This window comes from Colius striatus, chromosome 13, assembly GCF_028858725.1.
Source record: "Colius striatus isolate bColStr4 chromosome 13, bColStr4.1.hap1, whole genome shotgun sequence".
Lineage (NCBI taxonomy): Eukaryota > Metazoa > Chordata > Aves > Coliiformes > Coliidae > Colius > Colius striatus.
This window is the reverse complement of record NC_084771.1, coordinates 7,746,471-7,773,243: the sequence shown is the minus strand read 5'-3', so window position 1 is coordinate 7,773,243 and position 26,773 is coordinate 7,746,471. Positions and strand designations below refer to the sequence as shown.

At 58.8% G+C, this 26,773-nt stretch overlaps 1 protein-coding gene across 1 annotated transcript; it reads right to left on the bottom strand.

The window, feature by feature from the left end:
* Positions 1 to 233: 233 nt before the first annotated feature.
* On the bottom strand, positions 234 to 26,773 carry NALF2 (NALCN channel auxiliary factor 2). The gene is made up of 4 exons (XM_062006630.1): positions 26,000 to 26,773; positions 8,443 to 8,614; positions 7,234 to 7,925; positions 234 to 1,530 (listed from the first exon to the last, which is right to left on the bottom strand). The coding sequence occupies exons 1-3, from the start codon at positions 26,771 to 26,773 to the stop codon at positions 7,504 to 7,506; spliced, it is 1,368 nt and encodes a 455-aa protein (XP_061862614.1). The 3' UTR covers positions 234 to 1,530; positions 7,234 to 7,503.

Below are 26,773 nucleotides of genomic sequence, written 5' to 3'. Positions count from 1 at the left end.
TGTTCTGAGGTGAGCCCCATGGCAAGAAATGTGAAGGCAAGAAACAAAAGAATATAAAGCAAAGGTTACGAAATCAAGCTCAGTAAGGCAGGGTTATTGTCCCTCCTTCTGCCTCCTCTGCCCTCCGTCTGAGATTGGATCTTGCGGGAAAAATCCCCCATAGGACGGCCAGGCTTGAGTTTGCAGGGGCAGGTTCTGGCCCAAAGGACACCACAGAGAAAGGGAGCAGGGAGTTATCATCAATTCTTAACATTTTATTTCTTTACTGGGTTAAACAAGGAGCGGAGAAAACCTCTGCCCCAAAGTACAACAGAACTGAAAGCATTACAGGTACAGAGACTATTGAACACAGAGAGTAGTAGGATAATATTTTAATACAACTGAATTATAGCATGGGTTTGTGTTTTTGTTGGGTTTTTTTTTTTAATCCTTTGTTTTCTGTCAAACCATTTTGGAAAATAAATGTAATAGGAACTAGTGCAAAAAAGTTCTAAACATGAAGCACAGTGTATAAAATGGCATAAGAAAACTGTCCCCTTGAGGACACAGTCACTTTCTTATGACAGAGGGGAGAAAGAGAAACAGAAGGGGGGGTGGGAACAGAGAGGGAGGGTCCGGGAGGCAGAGGGAGAAAGCTGGAAAGAAAGAGAATCCGGGCAGGGGGATTAGAAAGAATATTTTGACTTCAGCAGTATGGTTTGTTGGTTGGTTGGTTTTGTTTCTTCACCTCGCCACCACGTACTGTAAAAGGACCTTTGTTGTGTAGGTCTGAGCTCTGTAACCACCGACATTTCACAAGCACTTGAGAAGGGTTCGGTCACAAGCAGCCTGGTCACAGACACACGGGCAAAACCGTCCTGCTGGGATGCTCCGGGCCCCGCCGTGTGCTGGGACCCCCAGCATGGCCCACGGTGTGCCAGGACCACCAGCATGGCTCATGAAGTGCCGGGACCCCCAACATGACCCACAGAGTGCTGGAACCCCAGCATGGCCCACGGTGTGCTGGGACCCCCCAGCCTGGCCCACGGTGTGCTGGGACCCCTCAGCCTGGCCCATGGTGTGCTGGGACCCCCCAGCATGGCCCACAGTGTGCCAGGACCCCCAGCATGACCCATGGAGTGCTGGGACCCCCAGCTCAGCCCACGGTGTGCCGAGACCCCCAGCCTGGCTCATGGTGTGCCAGGAGCCCCCAGCTCAGCCCACGGTGTGCCGGGACCCCCAGCCTGGCTCATGGTGTGCCAGGAGCCCCCAGCCCAGCCCAACGGTGTGCCGGGACCCCCAGCCTGGCCCTCGCTGGCAGCTCAGGGGCTGAGAGGCCTCATCTCACCCCCTAGAAACAGCATCTATGAGGAGGGCAGGAGGCCAGGGGCCCCTTCCGCGGGGGTCTCCTCAGCACCCGTCCCTCCGGCCGCTTCCCGTGTGCTTTTCCGCCGTCGCCGTGTCCCCGCCGGCCCCGGCCCAGCGGGCTCGTTCCGCGCTCCCGTGCAGCCCGGGCAGCGGCCCTGGCTCCCAAGGCATCCCATCCCGTGACTGAGGCGTCCCGACGCGTCGCAGGCAGGAGCCGGATTCAGGTGGGGTTGGAAAAGAAAGCGGAGGTTGGTTAGAGGCTGGAGGGGGGAGATGCCCGTCCTCCCAGGCAGCAGCACCTCAGCAGCCCGTTCCCGAGGGGTTCCCCAGGCAGCTCCTTTCCCTCTGCCCCAGCCGCCGCCTGGGCGCTATTTTAAGGAGAGCTGGTTGGAACTCCATACAAACTGCTGTTGTCTCCCGGCCCTCTGCCACCAGCTCCCACTGTGAGGGCAGCAAAAGTGTCCTTTTAGGATTTCTTTCCTTTTTTCGCTTTCCCCTTTTATTTCTTTCCTTTTCTTTTCTGAAACCGAGAGGTTTTGTGGGAAAGGGCCGTTCTGGGGACATTTCTCAATGTGAAAAAGCAGAAAGGGAGAAAGAAAGATGGTCACAATCATCAATATGGCTTGTTTTGACACGTTTCAAAACAGGGAAAAAACGCCTGTCTGGCTCCAAGTGTCTTTTTGTTCAGCAGCTCGAGCACCCACAGCTCCCAGATCTGCTTAAACACGGCAAAACCAACCCCAAATTTCCTAAGCCAGACCTAAGTTTGGGTTTTTTTTTTTGCATTGGGCTTTTATTTTTTATCTTTGCTCTCTGGAGTCTCAGTTTACGACACGCAGAGCTGTCGGCTTCTCAGGCTGACAAAGGATCGGCACCGGACGCTAATGAGCCTGGAAGTCGCTCCGCAGCTGGTTTCCAACTCAAGCCCCCGACAGGCAGTGCAGGAGAGGGAGCAGGGGGATGGTGGTGGGGACTCAGCCCACCTCCTGCCCGTGACCTGCCAGCAGGGGCTTTGCCAAAACCTCAACTAAAGGAGTCCTTTGGGGTGGGGGTTTTTAATGATCCTCACGTGAAAACGATCTGGCCACAGCCCAGAGGGGCAGAACCAAAAGTGCCTTTGGGAACTGCCAATGCTGGGGTCCTGCCTCGTGGGGCCTGGGGCTGCAGGAAGGCTGAGCAGCACCAGGAGCCCACGTAGCAGGGGCTGAGGACAGGGGTTGGTGGTGGAGTTGGCAATGCTGGGTTGGGCTCTGTGTTCTTAAAGGTCTTTCCCAGCTTCAGGGATCCTGTGGTTTCCAGGAGGCAGGTGCCGACTCTTGCCCAGCACTCAGGATGAGCAGAGCAGGCAGCCCCTACCCCCCAGTCACCCAGAACACCCAAAAAGAGCTGCTAAAACACTCCACTCCTGACACAAAACGGAATGATGCTCGGGCCTGTGCAGCCTCCCGAGCTGCTGGCACCCAGGGGCTGTGAGCAGGCTCCTGCTGCGGGGAGAAGAGGTGGCCATGGGGCTTTGGGAGCTCAGTGCCTCCCTCACTGTGCTGCGACGCCCCAGCACCAGCTTTGTGCACTGGGCTGAGGCAGATGGGCATTGACATCCTGCCTAAGCATCAGACACTGCCCTGCCCAACCTCCGAAGGATAACTGCAGAGGCCTCTGTCCCTGAGCTAGACAAGTCCATAAACCAAATCGCCTGCCCCAAGGTGTTGATGTTAACGGGGGATTCTGCAGAACCCTGGTCTGTTTGTCTCTCCCCATTGCTACAGACATTCCTGCCTGGGCACCAGTGAGGGGACGTTCACCACCAGCCGCTGCGTGACTTGCTGAGGGCAGAGCCCTGGATCCCACGGCTGAGCGCAGGACAGCGGGGACCCCGCTCCCCCAGCCCTGCTCCACGCCAGGCACTGCCCTGGAGAGCTCAGCAACGGGAAGCTCCAGTGCAGGGCCCAGGAGGATGCTGCCCTGGGAGCAGCAGATAACAGGGATTCCCTTTCTTCTTTCTCTAAGGGGGGCACAGGACCCGTCTCCCAGCATCGCCTGCAGTCCTGAGTGGCAGTGAATGAACTGCCCTGACATCTCCTATTGAAGCAAAGCAAAATGTGTTGAACAAAAACCATTTCAAGATGTTTTCCCAGTGTTGCCAAGTTACTCAACATGTTCTGCTTTAGTTGTCAGATGCTTTCAAAGCGATTTCCCTAACTCAGAGCACGAATGGCGAGGGCTCTCCCTGGGAATCTTTTGCCTGAGGCTACCATGGATCTGTATTTTCATAAGAAAAGGGCTCAACTAATGATTAATCTTCACCAGAGGAAGCGAGGCTTTTCTTTGGGATTTTTCTTCAGTTATTTTTAATTAATTTGTACAACTGGCAGTTACATTAAAGTGCAAAACCCAGGGCTAACACTGCAGCCAGGCAGCACCCGGGCACCTTCCCTCCTGCAGCTGCTCCCGGGCCCGTGGGGACACAGCAGCCCCAGCTCTCTGGGGCAGGGATGGAGCAGCCTGGGCTCTCTGGGGCAGGGACAGAGCAGCCTGGGCTCTCTGGGGGAGGGACAAAGCAGCCTGGGCTCTCTGGGGCAGGGATGGAGCAGCTCAGGCTCTCTGGGGCAGGGACAAAGCAGCCTGGGCTCTGTGGGGCAGGGGGAGCCTCCTGCCAGGGAAGGCCTGGAGGAATCAGCCCCTTCTGATGGGCATTTTGCCCCCAGCAGAGAGAAGTTTCTGCACTGAAGGAAAGGCTGAGTTTTAAGAGTTAATCCCCAATGCTGGTGCTTTCTTCAGGGAGAAGAAATAAGACCAGGGAGTGCAAAGGAGAAAGCACCCTGGTTTGAATTCCCAGTAGGATAAATCCATCAGGCTCTGGTCTGTGTGGCACAGGAGGGTTGAGGCGTATCTACACACAGGAGGCAGGGAAGCCCTTCCTCTCCTTATTCCAGCCACAGCCCCTCCATGTTTTAATGGCAGTAACACCAGGGGTATTAACTGTGGTGATGTTAACATCTCTCTCCTGGATGCACAGAGGAAAGGAAGCTAATGTGGATGGAGGATTACTGAGGTTGCAACGCCAGACCAAAGAGGAGGTTTTTATCTGACAGCCTTATAACATCCTGAGCTTCCTCCAGCTGCTCCGGCCTGCCCTGTGAGCAGGCAGTCTGGATCCAGTTAAGGAGACTGGCAAAGTGTTGAATACAGCATATGGTGCCCTAAAACCACAGAACTTATTGACAGCAGCCCAGACTCGCTAAATAAAAGAGCTCCCTCCAAAAGCCTCGGTCTGTGAGAACCCAGCACTTTCCTCCCAGTCACACTAGGTAAAATCCCAGCCCCACACTCCCCTTGCCCTGCCCTACAGCCTCCCTTCCCACCTGGTGCAGCCTCCCCATGCCAACACCTCTGGGGAAGCCACAGCCTGCAGAACGTGGGGGTCTCCTCTGGGCACAGCATCGCTGCCCACAGAGCCCTTGGCTCCCCAGCTGATGAGGCTGACCAAGGCAAACCAGCCCTTGTGTGTGGAAAGGCTCAGCTCTGAGGCTTGTCAGGGTGTTGCATGGGCTCCCTGCCTCCTGAGGTGAAGCCCACCAGCTGTTGTTATGAAGGTGAAGACATTTGCCACAGCTCCCAGCTTATTCCAGCAAAACCCCACCGGCCTCCCCCGCGGCCCTGAAGACAACTTGGGTGACTCAGCCTGACTCTCACAGCTCTGACACCACAAAACCTCCCCTCCCGGAGCCACCAGAAACCTCCTGAGCCCAGGCTGACCCCACGACAGCCCTGCCATCAGCCTGTGCTGCCTCAGAGCAGGCACAAGCCCCTGGGGCAGCCCTGGGCAGTGGCCTGGGCCCGGGGCTGACTCCCATGTGCGTGGTGCCGAGCAGCCAGCTGGCCCAGGCGCTGCTCTGCGTCACCCCAGCAGACAACGGACAGGGCCAGTGACTCAGGGCCACTTCTGATGCACCGCACTGGGCTATTCCTCCCTCTCCAGATGAGTGGCTGGAGGACTGGATGCTGCCTATCTCAGATAGGAGCCTGGCGTTCGCTTAACTCTTGCCTGGATGCAGCTGCCGGCGGAGGCTCGGGGCTGTGCTCCCTCCCTCGGGCTGCTGCTTCGCCTCTGCAGCCACACAAGCAGCCACAGCACCCTCTGAGCAGCACAGCACACAGAGGACCTGGGTCTCCATTTGCTGAACTGTTGCATGTCTGAGTTCTCAGATTGGCGTGAACTTGTCAGGAAAATAGATGGATGCTGTGAGGAATAACAAAGGAGAATGGTCCTACCCTTCCTGGGTGGCAACAGCAAGGAAATCTGCTGGGGAAACACCCTCTGCACCTCCTGAGAGCACCTCCTCTCCTACCCACCAACCAACGGACAGGGGGGTCAGGCTTTGTCTTGATGGGACTTTGCTAACAGGCAACTGGTGACGTGTAAACATCACCCCAAAGCTCCGAGGCTTGAGTCAAAGCAGAAATCAAACATTCAGCTGCATTGCAAGAGCCTCTTTGGTCTGGAAATGGGCTGGAAACATCAGGGACCCTGATCCCACAAGATGCCTGGTACATGCCCTGTACCACGGGGCTCTGTCTGATTTTGCTTCACCTCAACACACCAGAGATCACAAAACTCTGACAGTCCTCAACTCTGACTTCTTGTACCCTTGCACAAGGGCTCTGGGATGAGTTTGGGATGCAGCAGGACACTCCTCCTGCTTCAACCCCTGCCTCCCTGCCAGGCTGCAGAGATCCAGCCCAGGCTCTGCCGTCAGCTCCCCGGCAAGAGGGAGAAGCAGAGGGACCGTCACACGTCCTCTGCAGGTTCACATCCACGGCCTGGCCAGGACACTGAGTAGCTGCCAAGTGCTGAAATGCACTCTACTCCTTCCTTTCCCTCACCCACCCCCAGAATGAACTCTCCCGTCTCTGGTGCCCCTGCACCACCCTGCAGCATTCCCGCTGGGAACAGCTCCTGGAGGGGGGGGGAGAGTTTGGAAGCTTCTTAGCAAAGCAGGACCTGATGTCTGTTTGGGGTTGAATGCCTGGATACACTGAGCTCAGGTTAAAAACAAGAAACCAAGGGAGCCAAACGAGGCTGCACCAGCCAGCACCTTGCCCAGCCATCCTGCCATCCCAGCTGGGCTCCTAGAAGTGTTCAGACCTGGGAGGCATCCACAGATAGAAAGTGTTAGCAGCTCCCCTCTTCCCCAGCTGGGCTTTATTAGCTCCTCTTCTTTGTGTGGGAGACTCTCCCTAAAAGCCAGATTTCTCCAGCCCTTCTGCCAGCCTGTTGATGATTCATGGCTGGGGAGGGTGGAAGGATGCCCTCCATGCCCTGCATCCCATCGTTACCACCCTCCCACTCCCTCCCTGAGCCTGCTCACTGCTGCAGCCACACCTCCCCAACTCCTCTCGGGGACCAGCTGCTCCAGGCAGGAAAGAAAGCAAAAAGAAAGCGAAACCAAATCACTGGGACAACTTGGGAGAGTGGCAAGTCCCTCCTGCTCCGTGCCTCCGCCCCCTCCCTCTCCACCTCCCTGCAGAGAGGAGCAGCAGAGGCAAGGCTGCAGGAGCAGCTTGGCGAGGCGATGACACAGACCCCCAGCAGAGCCTCACAGTGTCAGCACATCCCACCCCCAGCCCCATGTCCCATGGGCACACTGTGCCAAGAGCTGCTGCCTCCCTGCCTGCCCAGCCCCTCGGGCTCCCCAGACTCAGCAGCAAACGCCCCAAGGCACTCGCTGCGATTCCTCCAGAGGGTCTCCCATGCCATGCCATGCCATGCCATCCCACCCCATCCACCTCATCCCATCCCATCCCATCCCCCCCATCCCATCCCATCCCATCCCATCCCATCCCATCCCATCCCACCCCACCCCCTCCGTCCACGCCGTGCCATACCTTCCCGCGCCGGCGCCTGGCGAGGCCGGGCCCTGCCCGGCTGCTGCTGCCCGAACCCTTCTCAAAGGCGCCTGCGGCAGCCCTGTGCGCGTCAGACTCTCCATCGCGGGGATGCCCCGCGGCGAGCAGCTCCCGGGGGGACGTGCTGGGGCGCGTGTGTGTGTGTCACCCCCAATCCCGTGCCTCCCATGGGAGGAAATAGCATGTGCCCCCCTTAGTGGAAAAGAAAGATCTGGCGTTCTCCTCGGAGCTCGGCCGCTCCCCTGCGCGTCACTCGTCCCGTGCCATGCTCTCCTCCATGGCGGGCAGGGCCTCCGGGCCCAGCGCCGTGCCGCCGCCGCCGCCCTGCACGCTCGAGAAGGACACCATGGTGTGGAGAAGCATCAGGACCAGCACGCACAGCCTGATCCTGCTGCTGCCCAGGCGAGACCCCGCGGAGACCGGCAGCAAGGACGGGGAGCGGGGCTGGTGGTACTGGTGGTACTGGTGGTACTGGTGGTGGTGGTGGTAGAGGTGGTAGTGGTTCTGCCGCTGGTGATGGAGGTGAGGGTCGTGGCGGTGGAAATGGAGCGACTCTGAGGCCGTGGATTTGGGGGATGAGTCGTCGTTGCTGTCTGGGGGGTGGTCGCAGGAGTCCCATTGCACCTCGCAGCACTTGGCCTCCTGGTCGGGCAGCTGGTTCTCCAGAAGCCCTGCGGGAGGGAAGCGGAGGGAGAGGAGGGGGGTGAGCGGGAGCCTGCGGCTGAGGCTGCAGGGAACAAGCCCCGGTGCCTGCCGCTGCAGCACGGGCACAACCTGGGAGCTGGGACCCCTGGAGACCCCCAGGACTGGCCCTCGATGGGGCTGTGAGCCCAGACACACCAGCGAGCAGAGACCACAGCGCCAGGGCATGTTCAGAGCTCCCCAAACACTGCTTGTAGGGGTTAAATTCCCAGCCCTCCTTTAACCCCCTCACCTCAGCCCCTTACACACTGCTTCAGCTTTCAAAGCGAGGCAGGACTTCCACATCCTGTGCCGGGGCTGTGGCTGTGTCCCCCTTAACCACCTGCACCCCAGCTCCAGACACTGCTCCGTGGCTCTCCACACTGCACCTCCTCCCAGAGCGCCCCAAAAAGCCCCCAAAGCCCAGCTCCCAGCTCGCAAAGCCCCCCGGGGCTCACGAGCTGCAGCCCCTGCCCCGTCCCCGCCGTGCCCCCCGGCTCTCCTTACCCGTACAGATGAAGCCAGGCAAACCTCCATAGATCAGCTCGTCATTGTCCGGTAACACAAAGGGGCACCTGGTCTGCACCTCCAGGCAGTATTGCTTGCATGGGATCCGCTGCCGGCACTGCTGCTGGGTCACGTTGAAATACTCGGAGCACAGCCAGGCCTTGTAGACAGCCTGAGGGGAAACCAGCGACAGCGATGTGTCACCCCCAGCACTGTGGCAGCCGAGGCAGGGACACGGGCTCCAAGGGCAAGGGAGAGCTCCTGGCTCACGGGAGGAGGGTGTCAGGGCACGGGGGGCACTTCCTGGGCTCACCCAAGGGCTGGGGCTGTGGAAGTCCTCTGACAAACCAAACCCACCCCAGGAATGGAGCGAGGTAACCTCACAGCTCAAACCTCCCAGACGGGCACCGCCAGAGACCAAGAGCTTGCTCCATCACCTGCACAGCTCACACACTGCTGATGGAATCACAGAACCACGTGGGTTGGAAAACACCTCTAAGGTGACAGTTCTGACCACGGGGCAGCACCATGGGCTGATGAGCTGCAGGCAGGAGCAGGCAGCACTGCCAGGATCAGTGCACACAGCCCCTGCAGCCTCAGGCTTGTCCCTCTCTGTCACCAAACACTGTCTTCCTCACCTCCCCCACTCTCTGCCCGCTCCTGTGGGACGTTTCCCTTCCCCACACATTTGGCACTTTGTGCTGAGCAGCTTCTTTCTGCTCCAAGGGAGAGACCTGGGGGGCACACAGCTGCCCATGCGTTGCCCTCACCACTGCTGTCACCTGGGCTGGGCAATGCTGCCCGAAACAAAACCAACCTGGGGGCTCACCTGGGGCTGTGAGGCTGTGCCACAGCTCCTGCCTCTGCAGCCTGCCCAGTCCCCCAGACCCCTCCCTCGGCTCCACCACCACTGCCACAGTCCCTCTGAGTAGGGTAGAGCAAGCAGCTTCTATCTGCAGCCAACAGAGATGGCCTTCCTCTCCTCTCCTCTCCTCTCCTCTCCTCTCCTCTCCTCTCCTCTCCTCTCCTCTCCTCTCCTCTCCTCTCCTCTCCTCTCCTCTCCTCTCCTCTCCTCTCCTCTCCTCTCCTCTCCTCTCCTCTCCTCTCCTCTCCTCTCCTCTCCTCTCCATTCCTCTCCTCTCCTCTCCTCTCCTCTCCATTCCTCTCCTCTCCTCTCCTCTCCTCTCCTCTCCTCTCCTCTCCTCTCCTCTCCTCTCCTCTCCTCTCCTCTCCTCTCCCCTCCCACAGCAGCCACCCGGGCACAGCCCAGATGCCTTTGGTTAGGATGGTATCTCCAGCACCCCCTTTATCTCCCTGGCATCAGGCACGGGTGGAAATTGTTTGTCTTCGCTGGCTGTAAAAAGGGAGGGAGAAGGCTCATTTCTCATGGTGAGAAGCCCTTCCTCAGGCCACCACAAAGCCACGACAGGGCTGGGAAGAGCAACACCCTCCCGGGCACTTCCAGCTCATCTGCGGCTCCGCGCGGCAGCAGCGCCAGGGCTGGGGTCAGGGCAGCAGCCACAGCCAACTTCCTTTGAAACCAACTAGAAAGGGCTCCCCGTGGTTCCAAGGCAGCCAGCGTCCCTCCTCGGGGCTGCCTGCACAAAACCCCGCGCTCCTCCTTCCAGCTGCAGTTTTGTTTTCTGGAGGCTTTAAGAACATTGCTCCTTTGTTTCCCCATGTTTCCAGATGCTTATCGGCGCTGGCTTGGCCCGTGGTGGTGGCTCAGGATTAAAGCTGGTTGGGAAACTCTTGGCAACTTATTTTAGCTCCTTATTATTTATTTTTCTCTCTCCTTTTTTTTTTTCCTGGAAAATGCCAAATATGAAACCCAGAACCTTCATGGAAGCGTCAGAGTTTTGGTGAAACTTTAATCGCAGAGACTTTGATGGAGCCCAGGGCAGCCGAGCTGGAGGGAGGCTGTCAGGGCAGGCAAGAGCTCTGTGGTCAGGCCTTTCAGATGGCACATTCAGCTGCAGCCCTGCTTTTTGTCCCTGGCCCACTACATATTAATTACTCAGACAAAGTGGAACGGCTCCAGAGAAGGGACTGACACTGCAATTAGACCACAAGGACACAACCGGGGAGGGAGAGCTTTGGGTGCTGCATCTGTCCCAGCTGATTCCCCCGGGGCTGGGGCAGGGGAGGGGCCGGGCAGGTTGAGCTCAGCCCCTGCCCCAGAGGTGCCTCGGCCCAGAATGTGTCCTCCTCAGCAGCCTCTGCTCCTTCGGGGCCCCAGGGCGGCGAGGACACAGAAGGAACCCTCAGCAGGGAGGCACAGAGAACCACAGCATCAATTTTGGTTAGAAAAGCCCTTGAAGCTGCTGCAGTCCCAGCCCTGCCCTCACCCTGCCCAGCCCAGCACTGACCCCTCAGCACCCTCAGCTCCACGGCTTTGGGACCCCTCCAGGGCTGGGCACTCCCCCAGCTCCCTGGGCAGCCTGGCACAGGGGCTGACACCCCTCTCAGGGAAACAGTTCTGCCTCAGCTCCGATCTAAACCTTCCCTGGGGCAACCTGAGCCTCTTTCCTCTTGTCCTGGGGAGCAGAGCCCAACCCCCAGCTCACTGCAGCCTCCTGTCAGAGAGTATCACAGAGATCTCCCCTGGGCCCAGCACAGCCTCACAGACCCAGACAGTGCCTGGCACCCTCTGCCAGCCCGGAGGGTGCAGGTGGAAGGGCCAGAAGGGCCACACCATGTCCATCCCTGCTGCTCCCTTTCCTTCCCAGGCCCTCATCCAGCTCAGCATTAGCCATTCCCACTGCCAGGGCTTCCTCACGTTCCCAGGGAGGCTGTTTCACTACTGAAAGCACTTATCTCACTGCCTACAAGTTTTCCTTCATACTTGACCTACATTTTTCCATCCAAAAGTTCATTCCCTTCAATCATTCCACAAACCACCCCTCTCCCTCCTCTCTGTTTACACATCTCTAATATTTGCAGATGTATCATGCTCCCCATTTAGTCATAACTTAGGCAAGCTCTGCTGATTTACTCTGTCTCATCCCGTGCACCTCCCTCCCAGCCCTTCCATCATCCCTGACTCTCCCTCAGGCTGCAGAGGGTTGGTGTCCACACAAGATCACTTCCATGAATTTAATGAAAACACCGAGTGAAAGGCTGCAAAGAGCTGGGGATTCCTCAGCTGCTGGGGAGGGCAGAGGTGTCCTCACCCAGACACTGCAACCAGGCACCAGGAATCCCTGAGCCACAGAGTCACTGAATCAGTTTGGTTGGGAAAGCCCTTGAAGCCGCTCAGTCCCAGCCCTGCCCTCACCCTGCCCAGCCCACCAGTACCCCACGGCCCTCAGCAGCTCAGCTCCACGGCTTTGGGATCCCTCCAGGGCTGGGCACTCCCCCAGCTCCCTGGGCAGCCTGGCACAGCGGCTGGCACCCCTCTCAGGGAAACAGTTCTGCCTCAGCTCCAATGTCAACCTCCCCTGGGGCAATCTGAGCCCCTTTCCTTTTGTCCTATCACTCACTATTTGGGAGCAGAGACTGACCTCCAGCTCCCTGCAGACTCCTGTCAGGGAGTGTCAGAGTGCTCCTGTCTCCCCTCAGCCTCCTCCAGGCTGAACATCCCCATTCCCTCATCCCCTCCCCAGCACCCTTGTGCTCCAGCCCCTTCCCCAGCTCTGTGCCCGGCTCTGGCCATGCTGCAGCCCCTCAGTGTCCCTGTGGCAGTGAGTGAGGGGCCCAGCACTGAACACAGTGCTCCAGCTGCAGCCTCCCCAGGGCCCAGCACAGGGGACAATCCCTGCCCTGCTCCTGCTGCCACACCAGTGCTGGTACAAGCCAGGATGCCCTTGGCCTCTGGGCACAGCTGCTGCTGACCAACACCTCCAGAGCCTTTCTGCCAGGCAGCTTTCCTGGGTGCCTTCCCCTTCCCCATCCAGTGCAGCCCCTCTGAGGGAAGCACTGGAGCCCTGCAGCTGCAGGAGGCACTGCCACAGGATGGAAACTGCCCATCTCTGTCCAAAAATAAGGGCAGTGAAGACCTGCTGGTATGAGGAGGCTGGCAGCTCCGCAGCCCTGGGAGCCACCAGCAGCCCCCCGCACACCTCTGCAGACACCAGCGTTACTGGCAAGGAGCAAACTCCTTGGGATGCTCGAGCAGCAGCCACACAGCTCTGGTTTCCCAACAGCTTTCAGTATCTCTGAGCTTATCCCACTCACCCTGCTTTCTCTTGCCATTCTAAAGGCCGTGTGAGGATTTAGGACAGGAAGAAATTTGCTCTCCACTGAGCTCAGGGGGGAGAGCTCACTGCTTTCCATCCTGGCCCCTGATGGGCTCTTCAGGAAGGGAGTTTGGTTGCAATCAGCGTTTCTTTCATTCTGTTTTTGCTTCTGGATGATCTCCAGCCTGGCCAAGTAAATATAAATGACCTGAACTCCAAAAAAGCTCTATTTCAGTGCCCTCTTCCTGCATTTTTAGCTCAGAAGACTGGCCAGACAACCCTAAGAAAGCACAAGGAGATTCTCTGCCTAGGAAAGGGGCCAACTTCTGCTACCTGAGTTATCTGGGAGGAGGAGGGCAGGCTAGCTCTTTGCATCTGAATTTTGCAGGTGTGCTGAAATACCCCACCACAGAAAGACACTAAAAAGAAACAATATGAACTGGATTCCCAACAGCTGCCCAATGAAAGTTCCTGCATGCTCTCTGCATGTGCTGCTCCTGCTACAGGTCTGCAGCCCCCAGCAAAGAGCTTTGCCAGACTCTCTCTCTGCTCTTGTTTTAAAGTAATTTGGCCATTTCAGTGCTGATCCATCTGCTGCTGCTATTTTATAAACACAGGCACTGCCTGTTAGACCACCCCAGCTCAACACTGGGAGAAGCAAGGGGCAGCATCAGCACCCTTGCAGGGGACGCGGCTCCTTTGCAGAGGACACAGCATTCTGCCACTGGGACCACCAGCTATAATTAACCTGTTGAGCAGCAATGAACACGTGGGAAGGTTCCCCCATGAAAGCCCTGCCAATGTCTGCAATGAACCCTCTTCCTTGCTCAGAGGCAGGGCTGGGGCGGCAGGGCTGGGGCAGCACCCCCGGCCCAGCACCCGCCCCTCTGGAAGGGCCGTTTGCAGACTGGAGCTGGGGGAGAACAAGGGTGGAAGGGGAAGGGAGAAGCCTTCCCTTCTAAAATAACCTTGTTCTGCACAGAAAAGGCAAGATTTGCTGCTCACCCTCATGCCTCAGCAAGGCAGGGAGTTCCCTCCCTGTAAGTGAACGTGCAGGAAGCCTGGAGGACCCACAGCCCCGCTGGCGAAGGGGCCGCCCGGGCAGAGCCGACCCGGGAGCAGCAGTAATAACCAGTTACACCAGGTGCAGGGAAATTGGCTGCTTGGAGAAGCTTTATGGCTTGGCAAAGCTGCCTGGGGCTGTATTTAATTGCAGTAATATTGGGCTCTGCTGACTAATCCGAGGAAGCGCTGGGGGCAGCTCTGGAAGGAGACCCGGAGTGTGCGGGGTCACGCCGGGAGCTGCCGGCTCTGCCAACGCGACTCTGCTCCTCCTCTTTGCTGCCACTGAGGCCACGAATGCTCAACCCAGACACAGCTGCACAGGGCTGGGGAGGTGGGTGAGCATCCTCCCAAGCCCCGCCAGCCTCACCAGAGCCCAGCAGTGCCAGGAAACCTGCCCAAAAGCAGCACCCATGGGGAGCTCACGCTCCCATCTTCCTCACTGGGACACCACCAGCACCCAGTTACCAGCTCCCAGGTGTGCCAAGAGGAGCAATCCCTGCCTGCTCCCCAGCTGAGAGCTGCCCGCTCATCCCAGAGCAGTTCCTGGGACTCACATTTCCACTGTGGCCCCAGACGAGCATCTGGAGTGGCTGCACCTCATTAATCCTGGACACAGGGAAATGAGTCTTGCTGATGAGCTGCTTGAGCCTCTCTCCAAGCTCTGGCACATCAGGATACACGGGGGAAGGTGGTGCCTCCTTGGATGGTAGAGGACAGAGGGAACACTAACACCCAATGGCAGCGAGGAGGAATCCCAGACACACGCTGCCACATCCAGTGACCATGGCATTCAGCTCCTGCCACCTGCCATTCTGATATGGACAACATCAGCCTTGCTCTAGGCTGTCCTAACACCCCATCTGTAACAGCTGGGTGTCTGGTAACTTCTCTGACAGTTCCGGAGCTGTGTTATCCCCACCTGGCCACATCCACATGCTCTGGTTTAGGTCCCTTCCCTTCATTGACGAATTCACTCCCAAACTACCCAGAAGCAATGTCAGTCAGGCCTTAGTGAGCACCTGATCTAGGTGGGAGCTGCTTTGGCAGGGGGGTTGGACTGGATGATCTCTAAAGGTGCTTTCCAGCCCTCACCATTCTGTGATTCTGTCACTGCATGAAGCTGCTCACAGGTTTTAGCATTTTAGTTCTAATCCCCAGCTCTTGGATCACACTGGACAGTCTCTGAACTACCTAACTCTGAACTATCTGAAGCCTCTTCTTCCATAGGAAAGGAAAAAGACCTCTAAGAGAACCACCCCTCCAAGCTACTCAAAAGAAGCCTGAGACACACACGGCTTCCCAAGCACTTGTATTCCAAGACCAAAAGCAAACAGCTTTAAAGCATTAGCTCTGTGCACCTGATGCACCAAAGCCCAGCTAACAACCCCATCAGGCCCATGTTCACAATGTGGTGTGGCTCAGCACACACCTTGGCAACACCTGGAGCAAGGGAGAGGAGGACAGGCAGCTTCAGCTGCCTCTGCAAACACACACATCCCCTCAGCACCCCTGGCATGGGGCAGTGCTGCCAGCCCCCAGCCTGGGGATGCTATCAGGGGATGAGCACCACGTTTACAGGCTCATTTCCCTGCTCATCTGCTCATTCCAACCGAGGGCTGCCACGTGCAGAGGCCAGGGAAAAGCCAGGTCTCATCCCAGCAGATGCAGCTCTCGCCTTGGAAGGAACCCAGGAGGAACAGGGGACGTGTGCCCTGGAGCAGCTCAGCTGTGCTGAGGGGACATGGTGCCTGGCACAGCTCTGGGGCTGCAGCCTCCAGTCCACAGCAAGCAAGAAAAAGAATCATCTCACTACTTAACATCTCAGCTGGAGGAACAGAGACAGGGAGGCTGCTGAGCTCCCTCACCTCCCCCAGTCTGCACCGCTGGGTCCCCCCGTTCCCCTCACCCCCATGCACCCTCCAGCAAAACACCCTGATCCTGTTCCTGCTGTGGGACAGGGTGGGAGCACCCAGTGCAGGATGAGGAGAGGAGGGAAGTGCTCTGCCCACAGACCCCAGCTCCAGCATACACGTCTGGTCTCACCCACACCCTGGCTCTGTCCCCTCTGTTTGCCCTGTGACTTCTTCTGGGACTACCAGTGCTTGGACAGTGTCCAGGACAATGTGGCCCCAGTCTTGGTGGGCTGCCTGCAGGCACTGCTGCAAAACAAATGTACTGAATGCAAACAAAATGCACTTCTGGGAGGAAGGACTGACTGGGCCCCATTGTGCTACAGGCTGCAGGGCACCAGGGCCAGACAGTCCCTGTCCTGAGAGGCATCTGCTGCACACAAGCCCCGAAGCACAGCAATGGCAGGGAGCGCCAGCTGCCCCGTGCCGAGCCAGAGTGGCAACAGGGACACAGAGCTCTGCTCTGTGCTCTTCTTTCAAGAAGAGTTTGGGGATTGAGGGAGGACCCGCTGGACTGGGAAGGAGAAGTCAGGATGGGGAAGGGGGGATGTGAAGACGATGGACATCAGGAGAGCTGGCCAGGAGACTGGGACAAAACACCAGCAGCTTCTCCTCAGCGTCTGGAGGACTTTGTCCATCTCCCCTGTGACACTGCATGGCTGGGGCCCAGGGGAAAGGCCTCCCAGGGCTGGGAGCAGGGTGAGGGCACAGCTGGGTCACCCAGCCATCGCTCACTGGGCATGTACCAAGCCCTTCCCCCAGAAACACCTCAGTTACCCTGCAGCCAGGGATGCATTTCAGCTGCTCCCTCTCTGCTGCCACGGTTCACCCAGTTCACCTTCCACTGTGTTCATGGCCAGGCTGCACACCTGCACTGGGACTGAGCCTCTTGGCCTCTCAGAGACACTCCTGACACAACTTCTTCTTCATGGGAAGGCCAGTGGGCAGCAGGTGAGGCAGAGGCTCATCCCTGGCACAGGGCCCTGTGGGCAGTGCTCCTGCATTGGCCCCTGGCAGAGCAGGGTCAGAGCATGGGGTGCTGAGGAGGCTCAGGGCAGCAACAAACCTCCCAGTAACCCAGTAACAAGGGATGAACAACTCCAGCTGCCCACATACAGACTGGCCAAGTGTCATCATAACAAGACGAGCATGAGAACTGAAGTTTCCCCAGAGCAGCCAGCCCAAGGGCACAGGAGGCTGGAGCCAAACCAAATGCTAACACCAAGGGAGTAGAAAGGAGAGCAGCAGAAGGCAAGAAAAAGCCAAGCAGAGGCAGAGAGAGACGCATTCTGCCCCAGTGTGGCACTTCTCTAAGCAGCTACCACTGAACCACAGCTCAACTACAAAAAGGAGACAACACAGAGGTGGCTGGGGCAGCATCCCGTCGACAGAGCTGCTCTGTCAGGCAGCAGGAGCCCGGCCTCTGGAGAAGGGAACCCAGAAGGCCATTAAATCATCATCCCAAAACCACCTCCTGAGGGTTCAGCCTGCCTCTGGAGGAGGGAAGGCTCGGGAAGCAGGCAGGGGGGCTGCCCACTGCTGCAGTGATGGCTCTGCAGTGTGCCCATCACTCCTGGGCTATCCCCCTGCTGAGGCTGCAGGTAACTGGTGGGTTAGTTAGCAGCCCAATTAGTTAAAAAGTAATTAAGGACTGCTATGAAGCTGCAGATGAACATGACTGAGTCGGGACAGAGGGAAAGTCAGGTCCTTGCCATCTATTAGCATCGCTTGAGGAATTCACTCCCATTAGATACTGCTGCAGCCAGGAGCTTAGCAGGATTCAAAAGTAGATTAAACATTTATACAGATAATGAGAACATCCTGTTACATTACATAGGATATAAAAAAACTAAAGGCCAGACACTTCAGTGCCACGAGCCATAAATTACCCACCAGCTGATGGGGGCTTGGCAGAAGTTCCTCCAGCAGCGTGGGTGCATCTCCCTCCTGGGGAAGCAGCCGGGCTGCAGCATCGTTCTTGGGAGGGTGTCAGGCACCTCACAGGGTCAGAGGCAGATGCACAACCTCCCACACCAACACTGGGGCTGTATGAGCGACTGCAAGGGCCTGTTACACTCAACCTGTGTGCAAGGGTCCCTCAAATGCAGCGAAAGATGTTTTCCTTATCACCACTCCTGGCAGATTCTATTGATGGAGACAAGGGGACTGGCCATGGCTTGTGTCAGACCTGAGAGCTGGAACCTCTGGTTTTTCTCTCTGGCTGAACACTGCCTGCAGAAACCTCCCCCTCCCTTCCTGGTGAGGCCTGAAAGCACCCAGGGAGGTGGGGAAAACCCCAGGATAACTCCTGAGTATGAAGGTTAATCATCCTGCCCAGAGCGGAGCCGCGTGCCTGGCATTTCCATAGGCAAGAAGAACCTGGAGAGCTGCCCCGGCCTGGCCCCTCTGGCCCACAGCTACTGCCCTTCCCTGCCACCTCCTTCTCCCAGGAGAGCAATGAACAATGACACACAAGTAACACATCATGGCAAATAGATGCTGCTCTTGCCTGTGTACAAAGAGACCTTTGCAGACACTGCTTTGCCACCCGTGCTGCAGAGGTAACAGAGGAACTGCAGGCAAAGTTCAGAAACACCTCTGAGCCAAACGCCTCCCTTTGCACAAGCATCTCCTCAGATCTATTTTCCACGTGCCCAACCAGCTCAGTATCAGACTGCAACGCTCCAAGTGCTTCCAAGCTCGGGTAGGAGAGTGAGCAGGTTTGCTTTGTGGGCACAGGGCAGGGAAGCTCTGCAGCCTGCTTGAGTGTAACAGCCCCACGAGGCCATTACAGAGATCCAAACAACTAAGAGCTCTGCAGATCCAAACCAGAAACTAACCAGCAGCCATGGGACTGTGGCGCTGCATGTGCCCTGCCTGCAGCAGCATCCCTCCTCAACGGGAGGCACACGCACTCCTGGACACAGAGGCTTCCAGTCCCGTGGCAGCAGGGACAGGGCAGGGGGATAGGGGAGGCACTGGACAGGTTGTTTTGCCAAACACCACCATCAAACAGCATCTCTACAGATGGCCTTTCTGTAACAGCCATGTCCTGAAGAACCCCAGGGATCAAGTAAGGATCTGGAGACCACATCCAGGAGCAAATCCCTTCCTAACAGCACCAGGCTGCCAGATTGCCTGCACCTCCTGCCCTGCCAGGGCTCAAAGCGCAGGGACCGCTCCCATGTGGGGGACAGGGAAGGGAGGGGGGGGCTGAGGGTGAGGCCTGCTCCCTGCCTTCAGCAGCATCCCCTCCTTGGGGTGCAGAGGCAGGTCTGTGAGCTGCCAGAGCCGTGGTCAGCAACGTGGCTGCCTGGGAATGTTCTGCCTGAAGGGCTGCTTTCCCCCTTTTTTCAAATGCCAGTTCTTGGAAACAGTAACTATGGCCACACCAGCAGAGTGTGTGGGAGCTGACACTGGCTGTGTGCACCCAGCACTGCTCCTCTGTGCGACACCCCAGGAGCACAGCCAGGAGAGAGGCCCCGGGGAGAAGCCAACAGCGGGGAAGAGGAGCCAGGCTGAGGTGCTGCAGCCTCCCCGGGCAGGGCAGGCAGCTGCTGGCTCAGCCCACGGGACCTGGGGCTGCAGGCAGCGTGGACAGATGGCTACTCCTCACCCAAGCAGCCTGTGTGTCTCATTCACAGATTTGCTGTCCCTGAGTCATTGCCCTTCAAACGACAGCGGAGCCGAGCTCTGCACGGAGTCAGGCATGAGGCGCATCCTAATGCAACCCCGTGGCAGCGGGAACAGCCCCTGGCAGACAGGTATCTCCTGTGCTCCTGTCTCTGCTGCTCCCTCCCTGGCAGGCAGCTCTGGAGCCGGGCAGCGGAGGAAAAGCCCCGTGGGGCACACGTGGGGCCTGGCCTGGGGCTATGGGATGTTTCCTGGGGTGCAGAGGGGCTGGGGATGCTGCATGCAGTCCCTGGGGCTCCCAGGCACTGACTCGGGGTGTCTGCCATGGGGAGAGCCCAGGCTCTGTGTGATCCCCGCTGTGCATTAAGGGCTCCTCTCCTGATGCAAAAGCTGCCTGTCCCCGGACGGGGACCAGGCAAAGCCCTCTGTGGCAAGTCCAGCAACATCCTGGGTTCCAGCAGAACCCACGAGCATCCTCTGCCACCTCTGTGCCCAGCTGTGGGGAGGGCACTGCCTCCTCTCCCCAGGCAGCACGAGGCACACGGCGTGACACCAGTGGATCCCTTTGTCCGTGGGGACAGAGCACGTCACTGCCCCTTAGGAAAAGCAGCATTGCGAGCTGTCCCCAACCTGGGCCACCCCAGGCAGCCTGTGGCAGGGGATGTGCAGAGCACGGTCGGCACCAGGAGGGGATCGTGTGGTTTCAGCAGGTCACACATTTTGCTGACGCCATCACACACAGGCTGAGCTCTGACTCCAGAGGCTGCCCACGGCACACCGTGTGCTCCCCAAACCGCACCCATGGCTGACGGAGCATCACACGGCTGCAGCTCAGACCAAAACCACCCCAACAACAAAGCTCCCGCACAGATCGTGCTCCTGGGGCTGGGCACATGTGGAGAGGAGCCCGGGGAGAGGAGCCTAGGGCTCGCACCCAGCTCGGCAGCAGCAGGCACAGCCGGGGGCACACGGGCACAGGAACAGGCGCTGGCACCTGCGTCACTTGGAGCTACTTGGTGACAGTTTGATGGAGACAGATCTCTCACCCTCCCTCGCGCTCCTGCCTGCACCACTTGCAGACCTGCCTGTTGCTGCACACAGACTTGCTGCTTTTATAAACCTGTGTGCTCTTCTCCCCCCAAGCACCACCGACAGGCATTAAGAGATGAGGACTAACAGAAACCCAACCAGCCTAGTACAGGCAGCCAGGCACCACTAGGATCAGTGGTAAATGCCCCTCCATACCCACCATGCTCCAACAGCCCAGCCAAGCACTGGGGGGAAGCATCCCAGGGCCACTGCCCCCAGCCCAGGCTGCTTCACCCCATAGCAACCATGTGGGTCTGGCTGCCAGCCCACTGCACACCCTCGGGCCTGACCTCCAGCGAACCGTGGGACTGTCCAAGCATCCCCCTTCCCTCCTGGCTCGCAGTCCTCCCACACAGCCCAGGCACTGATGGAGCCATCAGTTCAGTTTTGGGTTCTTCTGTTTTTCCACCTTTGATCCCAGCTTTCAAGCTGGTGGCACCTGAGACAAGGCACAGGAAGCAGGCTGTGCCAGAGGAAGTGGCCACAGTAACTGCACACCTAAACCCATGCCTTCCTTCAAATCAACCACACCTTTGTGCAGGGCTGCACCAAATCCCCTTTGCTCTCATGGCATTGGTGTGTAGCCTGGAGCTGCATGCTTGGCTGAGCTCCTGCACGTGGTCTCACTGAAGCTGCCAAGTGACGCACTGTGCTGCTCCACTGCAATTACTCCGGGGTTTACACTGGACTGTTTTGTCACCTGTGGCCAGCCTTGCTCCCCAGGAAAAGCTCGAGGTGCAGACACCAGGGCTGCCCAGATATCTGGGAGTACACTCTCCCCTCCCATCAATGCTGCAAGAGAGGATCAGACTCAGCAAAACCACTGTGGGTCTCAAGGGACGTCAGCCCCCCTCTGCACAAGGAGACATCCAGGCTCAGAGACAGAGTGCACCTGGTTAAGCAGCATTTTGGATAAGCCCAGCCCAGACAGACTAAACAGGAGCTGCTTTTGTGAAGGTAAAAGGCTGCTTTGGTTCCCATAAGAGGCATTCCTGGCACCAGGATGCCCCCAAGACAATGCCCTCCCAAAGCTCCCAGCCATGGTGTGTTTGGGTTTCCAGAGGATGTTCTGCAGAGGGGCGCTCAGCAGAAACACCAAACATTGATGTTACCTCTGGCTAAACAGGGCAAAAAACCAGGACCCCCTGAGGGTGCTGAGTGCAGGCACTGCAGATTTCCCCCTAGCTGCTGGGGACCAGGCACAATGCCACCATACAGCACCTGACAGCAGGGACAGGCTCCCGCACTGCCCACACAGAGCACCTTGCGAAAGGCTTGGCAGAGAAACCCTGCCCTGCCAGGCTCCCCCAGCCAGGCTCTCTGGGAGGCAATGGAGAAACCAGAGGTGCAGAAACAGATCTGGCCAGGGGCGCAGCAGGAGTCAACAGCCACTGGGCCACGTGCGCAGAGAAGCCCTGGTAATCTAATCTGGTTTGAGATGCTACAGGTCCTGTCCAGCCAGCGCTCTGTTCCCAGCCCTGGCCCTGCAGCTCCTGGCTGTCAGGCCTTCTCTCTCTGCAGCTTTGTTTCTTGCAACCTAATGAGACCTTAATTCAGCAGGCTTTGTCCCATAGATCTTTATTTGCCCTGGTACTGGGTGCACTTTTCGGAGAGCTCTCGCAGCGGCTGCTGGTGAGGGAGACGCAGATACACAGTGCTCTGCCTTTACAGCAGCAAACCCTGAGCTGGGGGTGGCTGAGCTGGAGCTGCCTTTTGCCTGTTCAGAAAGATGGAAAAAAGGCACAAACTCACCATAAGCATCCTGAAAGGCATCACTTTGGAGGGATGGGTATTTCCTCCTGCACTCCATCCTGCAAAGCCTGAGCCGAGGGCTCACGTGCTGCCAGGGCTGCTGCTGCCCCACACTTCCCCAGGGACACTCAGCTGCAGCACCCACAACCCCAGGCCATCAGCTCCTCGTACCCTTCTGAAGGATGCTACCAAGGTGTCACCACAACCCCTCAGTGCACAAAGTTCATCATGTTTTCATAGAATCACTGAACCATTTGTGTTGGAAAAGACCTTGAAGCTGCTGCAGTCCCAGCCATCCCCTCACCCTGCCCAGCCCACCACTGACCCATGGCCCTCAGCACCTCAGCTCCACGGCTTTGGGATCCCTCCAGGGCTGGGCACTCCCCCAGCTCCCTGGGCAGCCTGGCACAGGGGCTGACACCCCTCTCAGGAAAACAGTTCTGCCTCAGATCCAGTCTAAATCTCTCCTGGTGCAACCTGGGGCTGTTTTCTCTTGTCCTGTCTCTCCTTACTGCACTGTCTTGCAGTGACAAAGGGAACAAGTCCCACATGAAGAGGGGAGGTGGCAGGCAGCTGCTCAATTCATTGAAATAATTCCCTCCCTCTTACAGGCAGAGAGCCACAAGTATTTTCCACCTCTTTTATGCACATCACCACTAACCAGCCCCATGGCTCCAGCAGCTGGCACTCAGGTACTTCCTCAGTGCAAGAGATGAAACGTATCTGAGCAAACTGATGTGCCTCACAGACCCACTTCACCCCCTCACCGCCCCGCTGGACCCTGCCTGCGAGGGGCTGCGAGAGCCAGGCCCACCAAACCCCAGCACACGGGAAAAGCCAACAAACAACAAACCCCAGAAACCTAGTTTCAATTCTCACTGTCTCCCAGCCACAGGGATTTCTGGTGTCAGTTGTAGGAGTAATAAGTGACACATTGTCAGAGTGTGATTTGGAAGCCGACGGTGCTGCACGGGAACAACAACAACGTCTGTGGAAAGCAGGATCTGCCTGGGAATTATTTCCGAGCAGAAAACCAAAAGGCCTGGGAGAGTATTAGAGCAGTGAGTAATCCAGCAGCTGAGGTACACAGAGACCCCACCATCTCACAGCACGGCTGTCTCCTGCAGCTCCCGCAGAGGTTTCGGCTCAGCCTTCCCCGAGCACTGCCCCAGGCTGTGGGCTGGGGCTGCTCAGGGTGCTGCTCAGCCCCAGCAGCACCTGCCCTTCGCCTGCCCCGAGCCCAGGACAGCTCCTGAGTGATTTATTAACAGGGAAGGATGGGACTTGGAAGTGACACACACGGCTCAGCCGCTTCCCAGCTGTTAACTCGGGGTGGAAGCCGCTGCCGGAAGGAGGAACCGGCCGCTCCGGTGCTGCACTTGCTGCCCTTGTTGCTTTAAAGAGGATGTAGTAAAGAGCCCAAATCACTGGGGTGGTTCGGCTGCCAAAGAGCTCCGTGTGTGCTGCTGCTGGAGCTGCACTGCTCCTCGGGGATGGAGTTATGGGGGGTGGGTCAAGGCTCTGCAGAGGGAGGCTGCCTGCAGGTGAGCTGGAGCTGCTCTGCCTCCCTGCCTTGTTTTTCCAGCTGCTATTATAGAACAGGGAGGATGCAAATGAGAGGCAGTACTAACCCCCCCAGCACTGACCACACACTCAGCCCCAGAAACACTATTTAAACCCTGACTACCCAGCTACAGGGCTCTCTGCAGTCACAGTCCTGCTCCAGGGGTTTGGCAGGAGCCTCTCACGTTGGCTGAGCTGCCTATTCTATGTTCCTGCACTCTTCTCCCATCCCGCTGTCATTTGCTCCCCTGTGTTGTCACCACCAAGCAGCAGCTCTCTGCTGTCACTCACAAACGGGTATTATTCAGCATCTGGAGAGGAATCACAAATTCAGGCTGCTTCAAAAATCCCGCCGGCTGGATCTTCCCGGCGCGCGAGGCAACCGCAGCCCCTGCTCCCGCCCCGGGGACACCAAACCAGGCCAACGCTCACTCGCCAGCCTCCTGTCAGAACAGGCAACAGCCACGGAGAGGGCAAGGTTGAGAGTGGCAGCTGTGCAAAGCTTGAAGTCGGGCACCTAAATGCATATTGAAGCACCCCAAGTGAGATGGAGGTGAGCGGGAGCTGGGAGGGCTCGGGTGGGAGCCTGCAGGTCCGGGCGCCCACACTGGCAGCGTCCCCGCGGGTGGCCCGGGCAGCGTGTCCAGCTCAGCCCAGCACCCACAGCCGCTGCTGCCCCAGCACAAAGGCAGAGCTGGCGCTCAGGGATGCTCTGAGGACACGACGTGACACGAGCAAGGTACGCGCCTCGCCACCGCTGCCTTCTGCTCTGCATCTCCCAAACCCGCCCCCCGCGCTCTCATTGAGGACGGTGGCACCAGGCACACCTCGGGCAGGCTCATCCAAGCACGGCTCTGCTCCTACATGCCTTAGGGTCCGTGGGAACACCTCCTGCCCCAAGACCCAAAGGTAACCATTACTTTCCATCTTTCTTTGCCACTCTCCCTAGGTTTCCAGACCAGCAAGCACAAGTCAAACTCAGCAGAGATGAACACTAAGTGTCCGTGAACGCTCCAGGAGGCGGCAAGGGAAGAACCTGGAGCGGAGGCAGCACTGAACCAGAGCAGCATGACCCAAGCCCTTGGTGCGGAGCAAACACGCTGTGTCTGAAATCACAGAGGGAACTCAGGCAAGCAGACTGTAATTACCTGGCCGGGCGCTGGCCCAGAAGGCCGGCACTAACTCCTGTCCAAAACTGGCTCCTCATAAACGTGATGCAGAGCCCTGGGCCTGGGAGCAGTGGCCAGAGTCTTGCTGTTGTGCCCTCCATGGAAGAGAGCACCTCGGCATCCCCAGCACCGCTCCTGCACTTTCCCAGCGGACAAGTTCCACGTCAAAAGCCACCTGCACCACCACTGCAGCTCCAAGTGTCCCTCAAAACCCTCTCAGGAAGAGCAGGGGCCAAGCCTTGTCCTGTCAGTGCGAGATGCTCTGCCACTGTCCCTCTGGGGACAATGCTGCAACACACCCTGCTGCCTCTCCCCCAAGACATGGCTCCCAGAAAGGGAAAGCAGGTCTAATGGTCAAGCCCATTATGCTTCCCAGAGGTGATGTGTGGAGGGAGGGTGCCCAGGTGAGCCAGGCAGCTGGGAGCAGGCAGAGGCTGCAGGAGCTGCAGTGAGCAGGGGAGTGCTCAGCAGGACCCCACTGGGCTCCAGATGGAGATGTGACCGCAGCTCTTGTTTTGGAAAGGAGACGGCACCGTGCTGAGGCTCGATACATGCGATGCTGGGGCAGGCAACTCACTGGAACTTGGAACACAGACTGTGTCCCGGGGCTGGGGGCAGTCAGCACGCTGAGAGGAAAGCCAAGAGGAGGCACATTCCAAACTCCCAGCCCACCTCCCTGGGGAGAGGGGACTGGAAAACAGCTGCTGCGTGTGGGGAAGGGGCTCTGGGGCACGACTCATCTCAGGTCACTGCTTGTCTACACAGCTCAGCTTAACAATGGCCAGACAGAGCCCTGGGCTGTCCCAGACCTGTGCAGCACCCCTCTGCAGCAGCAGCAGTGGCCGGAGGCAGTGGTGAGGGGCCCCACACCCGCGTGGGGACACACGGAGGGGTGAGGCTGGTGGGGAGCGGGGCGTCAGGGGGCTGTGTGTGCGCAGAGGGATGTGAAGGGATGCGCGAGCACACGCACACCAGGGCTGAGCCCCGCTCTGCCCCCTCGCTCGCACCGCTCCAGTCCCGGCTGCCCCGAGGGCTCAGGACCCGTCCCGCCAGCCCGGCCCGGCCGGGACTCTGGGCACGGGCTGAGACCTCCCAGCAGGAAGCCCGCGGTACCCTCCAGCAGCCGGGACGGCCGGCGGGACAGCCGGAGCTGCCTGCCCGGCGGCGCGGGGCGGAACCCCGGAGCACTCCCTCGTACCTTGCAGTCCGTCAGGCAGGATCTGACCGAGTACTCTTCCGACTGCAAGTACTTCTCCAGCAAGAGGTCGAACTCCTCGTATTTTTCCTGAGCGTGTTGGTCCAGCCGCTGGTAGGCCTGGACGCAGCTGCTACAGGCCTCGCCGCCCAGCGCCCCGGCCGCCGCCACCACCAAGTCCACCATCAGGTTGTCCACGCTGCAGTCCAGGCCGTCCGGGCCGGCCATCTCCCGCAGCAGGTCCCAGATCGTGTAAGTATCACAAAAGGAGAGGTTGAAGTTCCTAAAGTAAGCCTGCAGGAAGGTCCTCTTGGAGGAGGGAGAGGCGAAGAAGGGGGCGGCGGCGGGGGGCGAGCGGAGGGGCGCGCCGGCCGGGGAGCCCCGCGGCCGCTGCAGGGCGTGCAGGCGGGCGCAGGCCGAGTCCAGGTCGCCGGCGCGGGCGGCGGGGCAGGGGCCGGCGGGGCCGGGGGCCCGGCTGAGGTTGCCGAGCAGGGCCTCGCAGCTGCCGCCCGCCGGCTCGGCCGCCAGCAGGGCCCGCGGCCCGCGGCCCCGCGGCCGCCCGGCGCCGCTCCGCTCCCGCGCCCGCAGCTTGGCCCCGGCGCAGAGCCACAGATGGTCGGAGAGGAGGACGGTGAAGAAGAGGAGCGAGGCCAGCGAGAGGCGCCATTTCTGCGCCCGCTCGGGGTCGGCCACCGGCTTGTCGCTGCGGCGCGGCGCGCAGCACACCGCCCCGCCGCCCGCGCCCCCGCGGGGGTACATCCAGGCGCCGCGGATCAT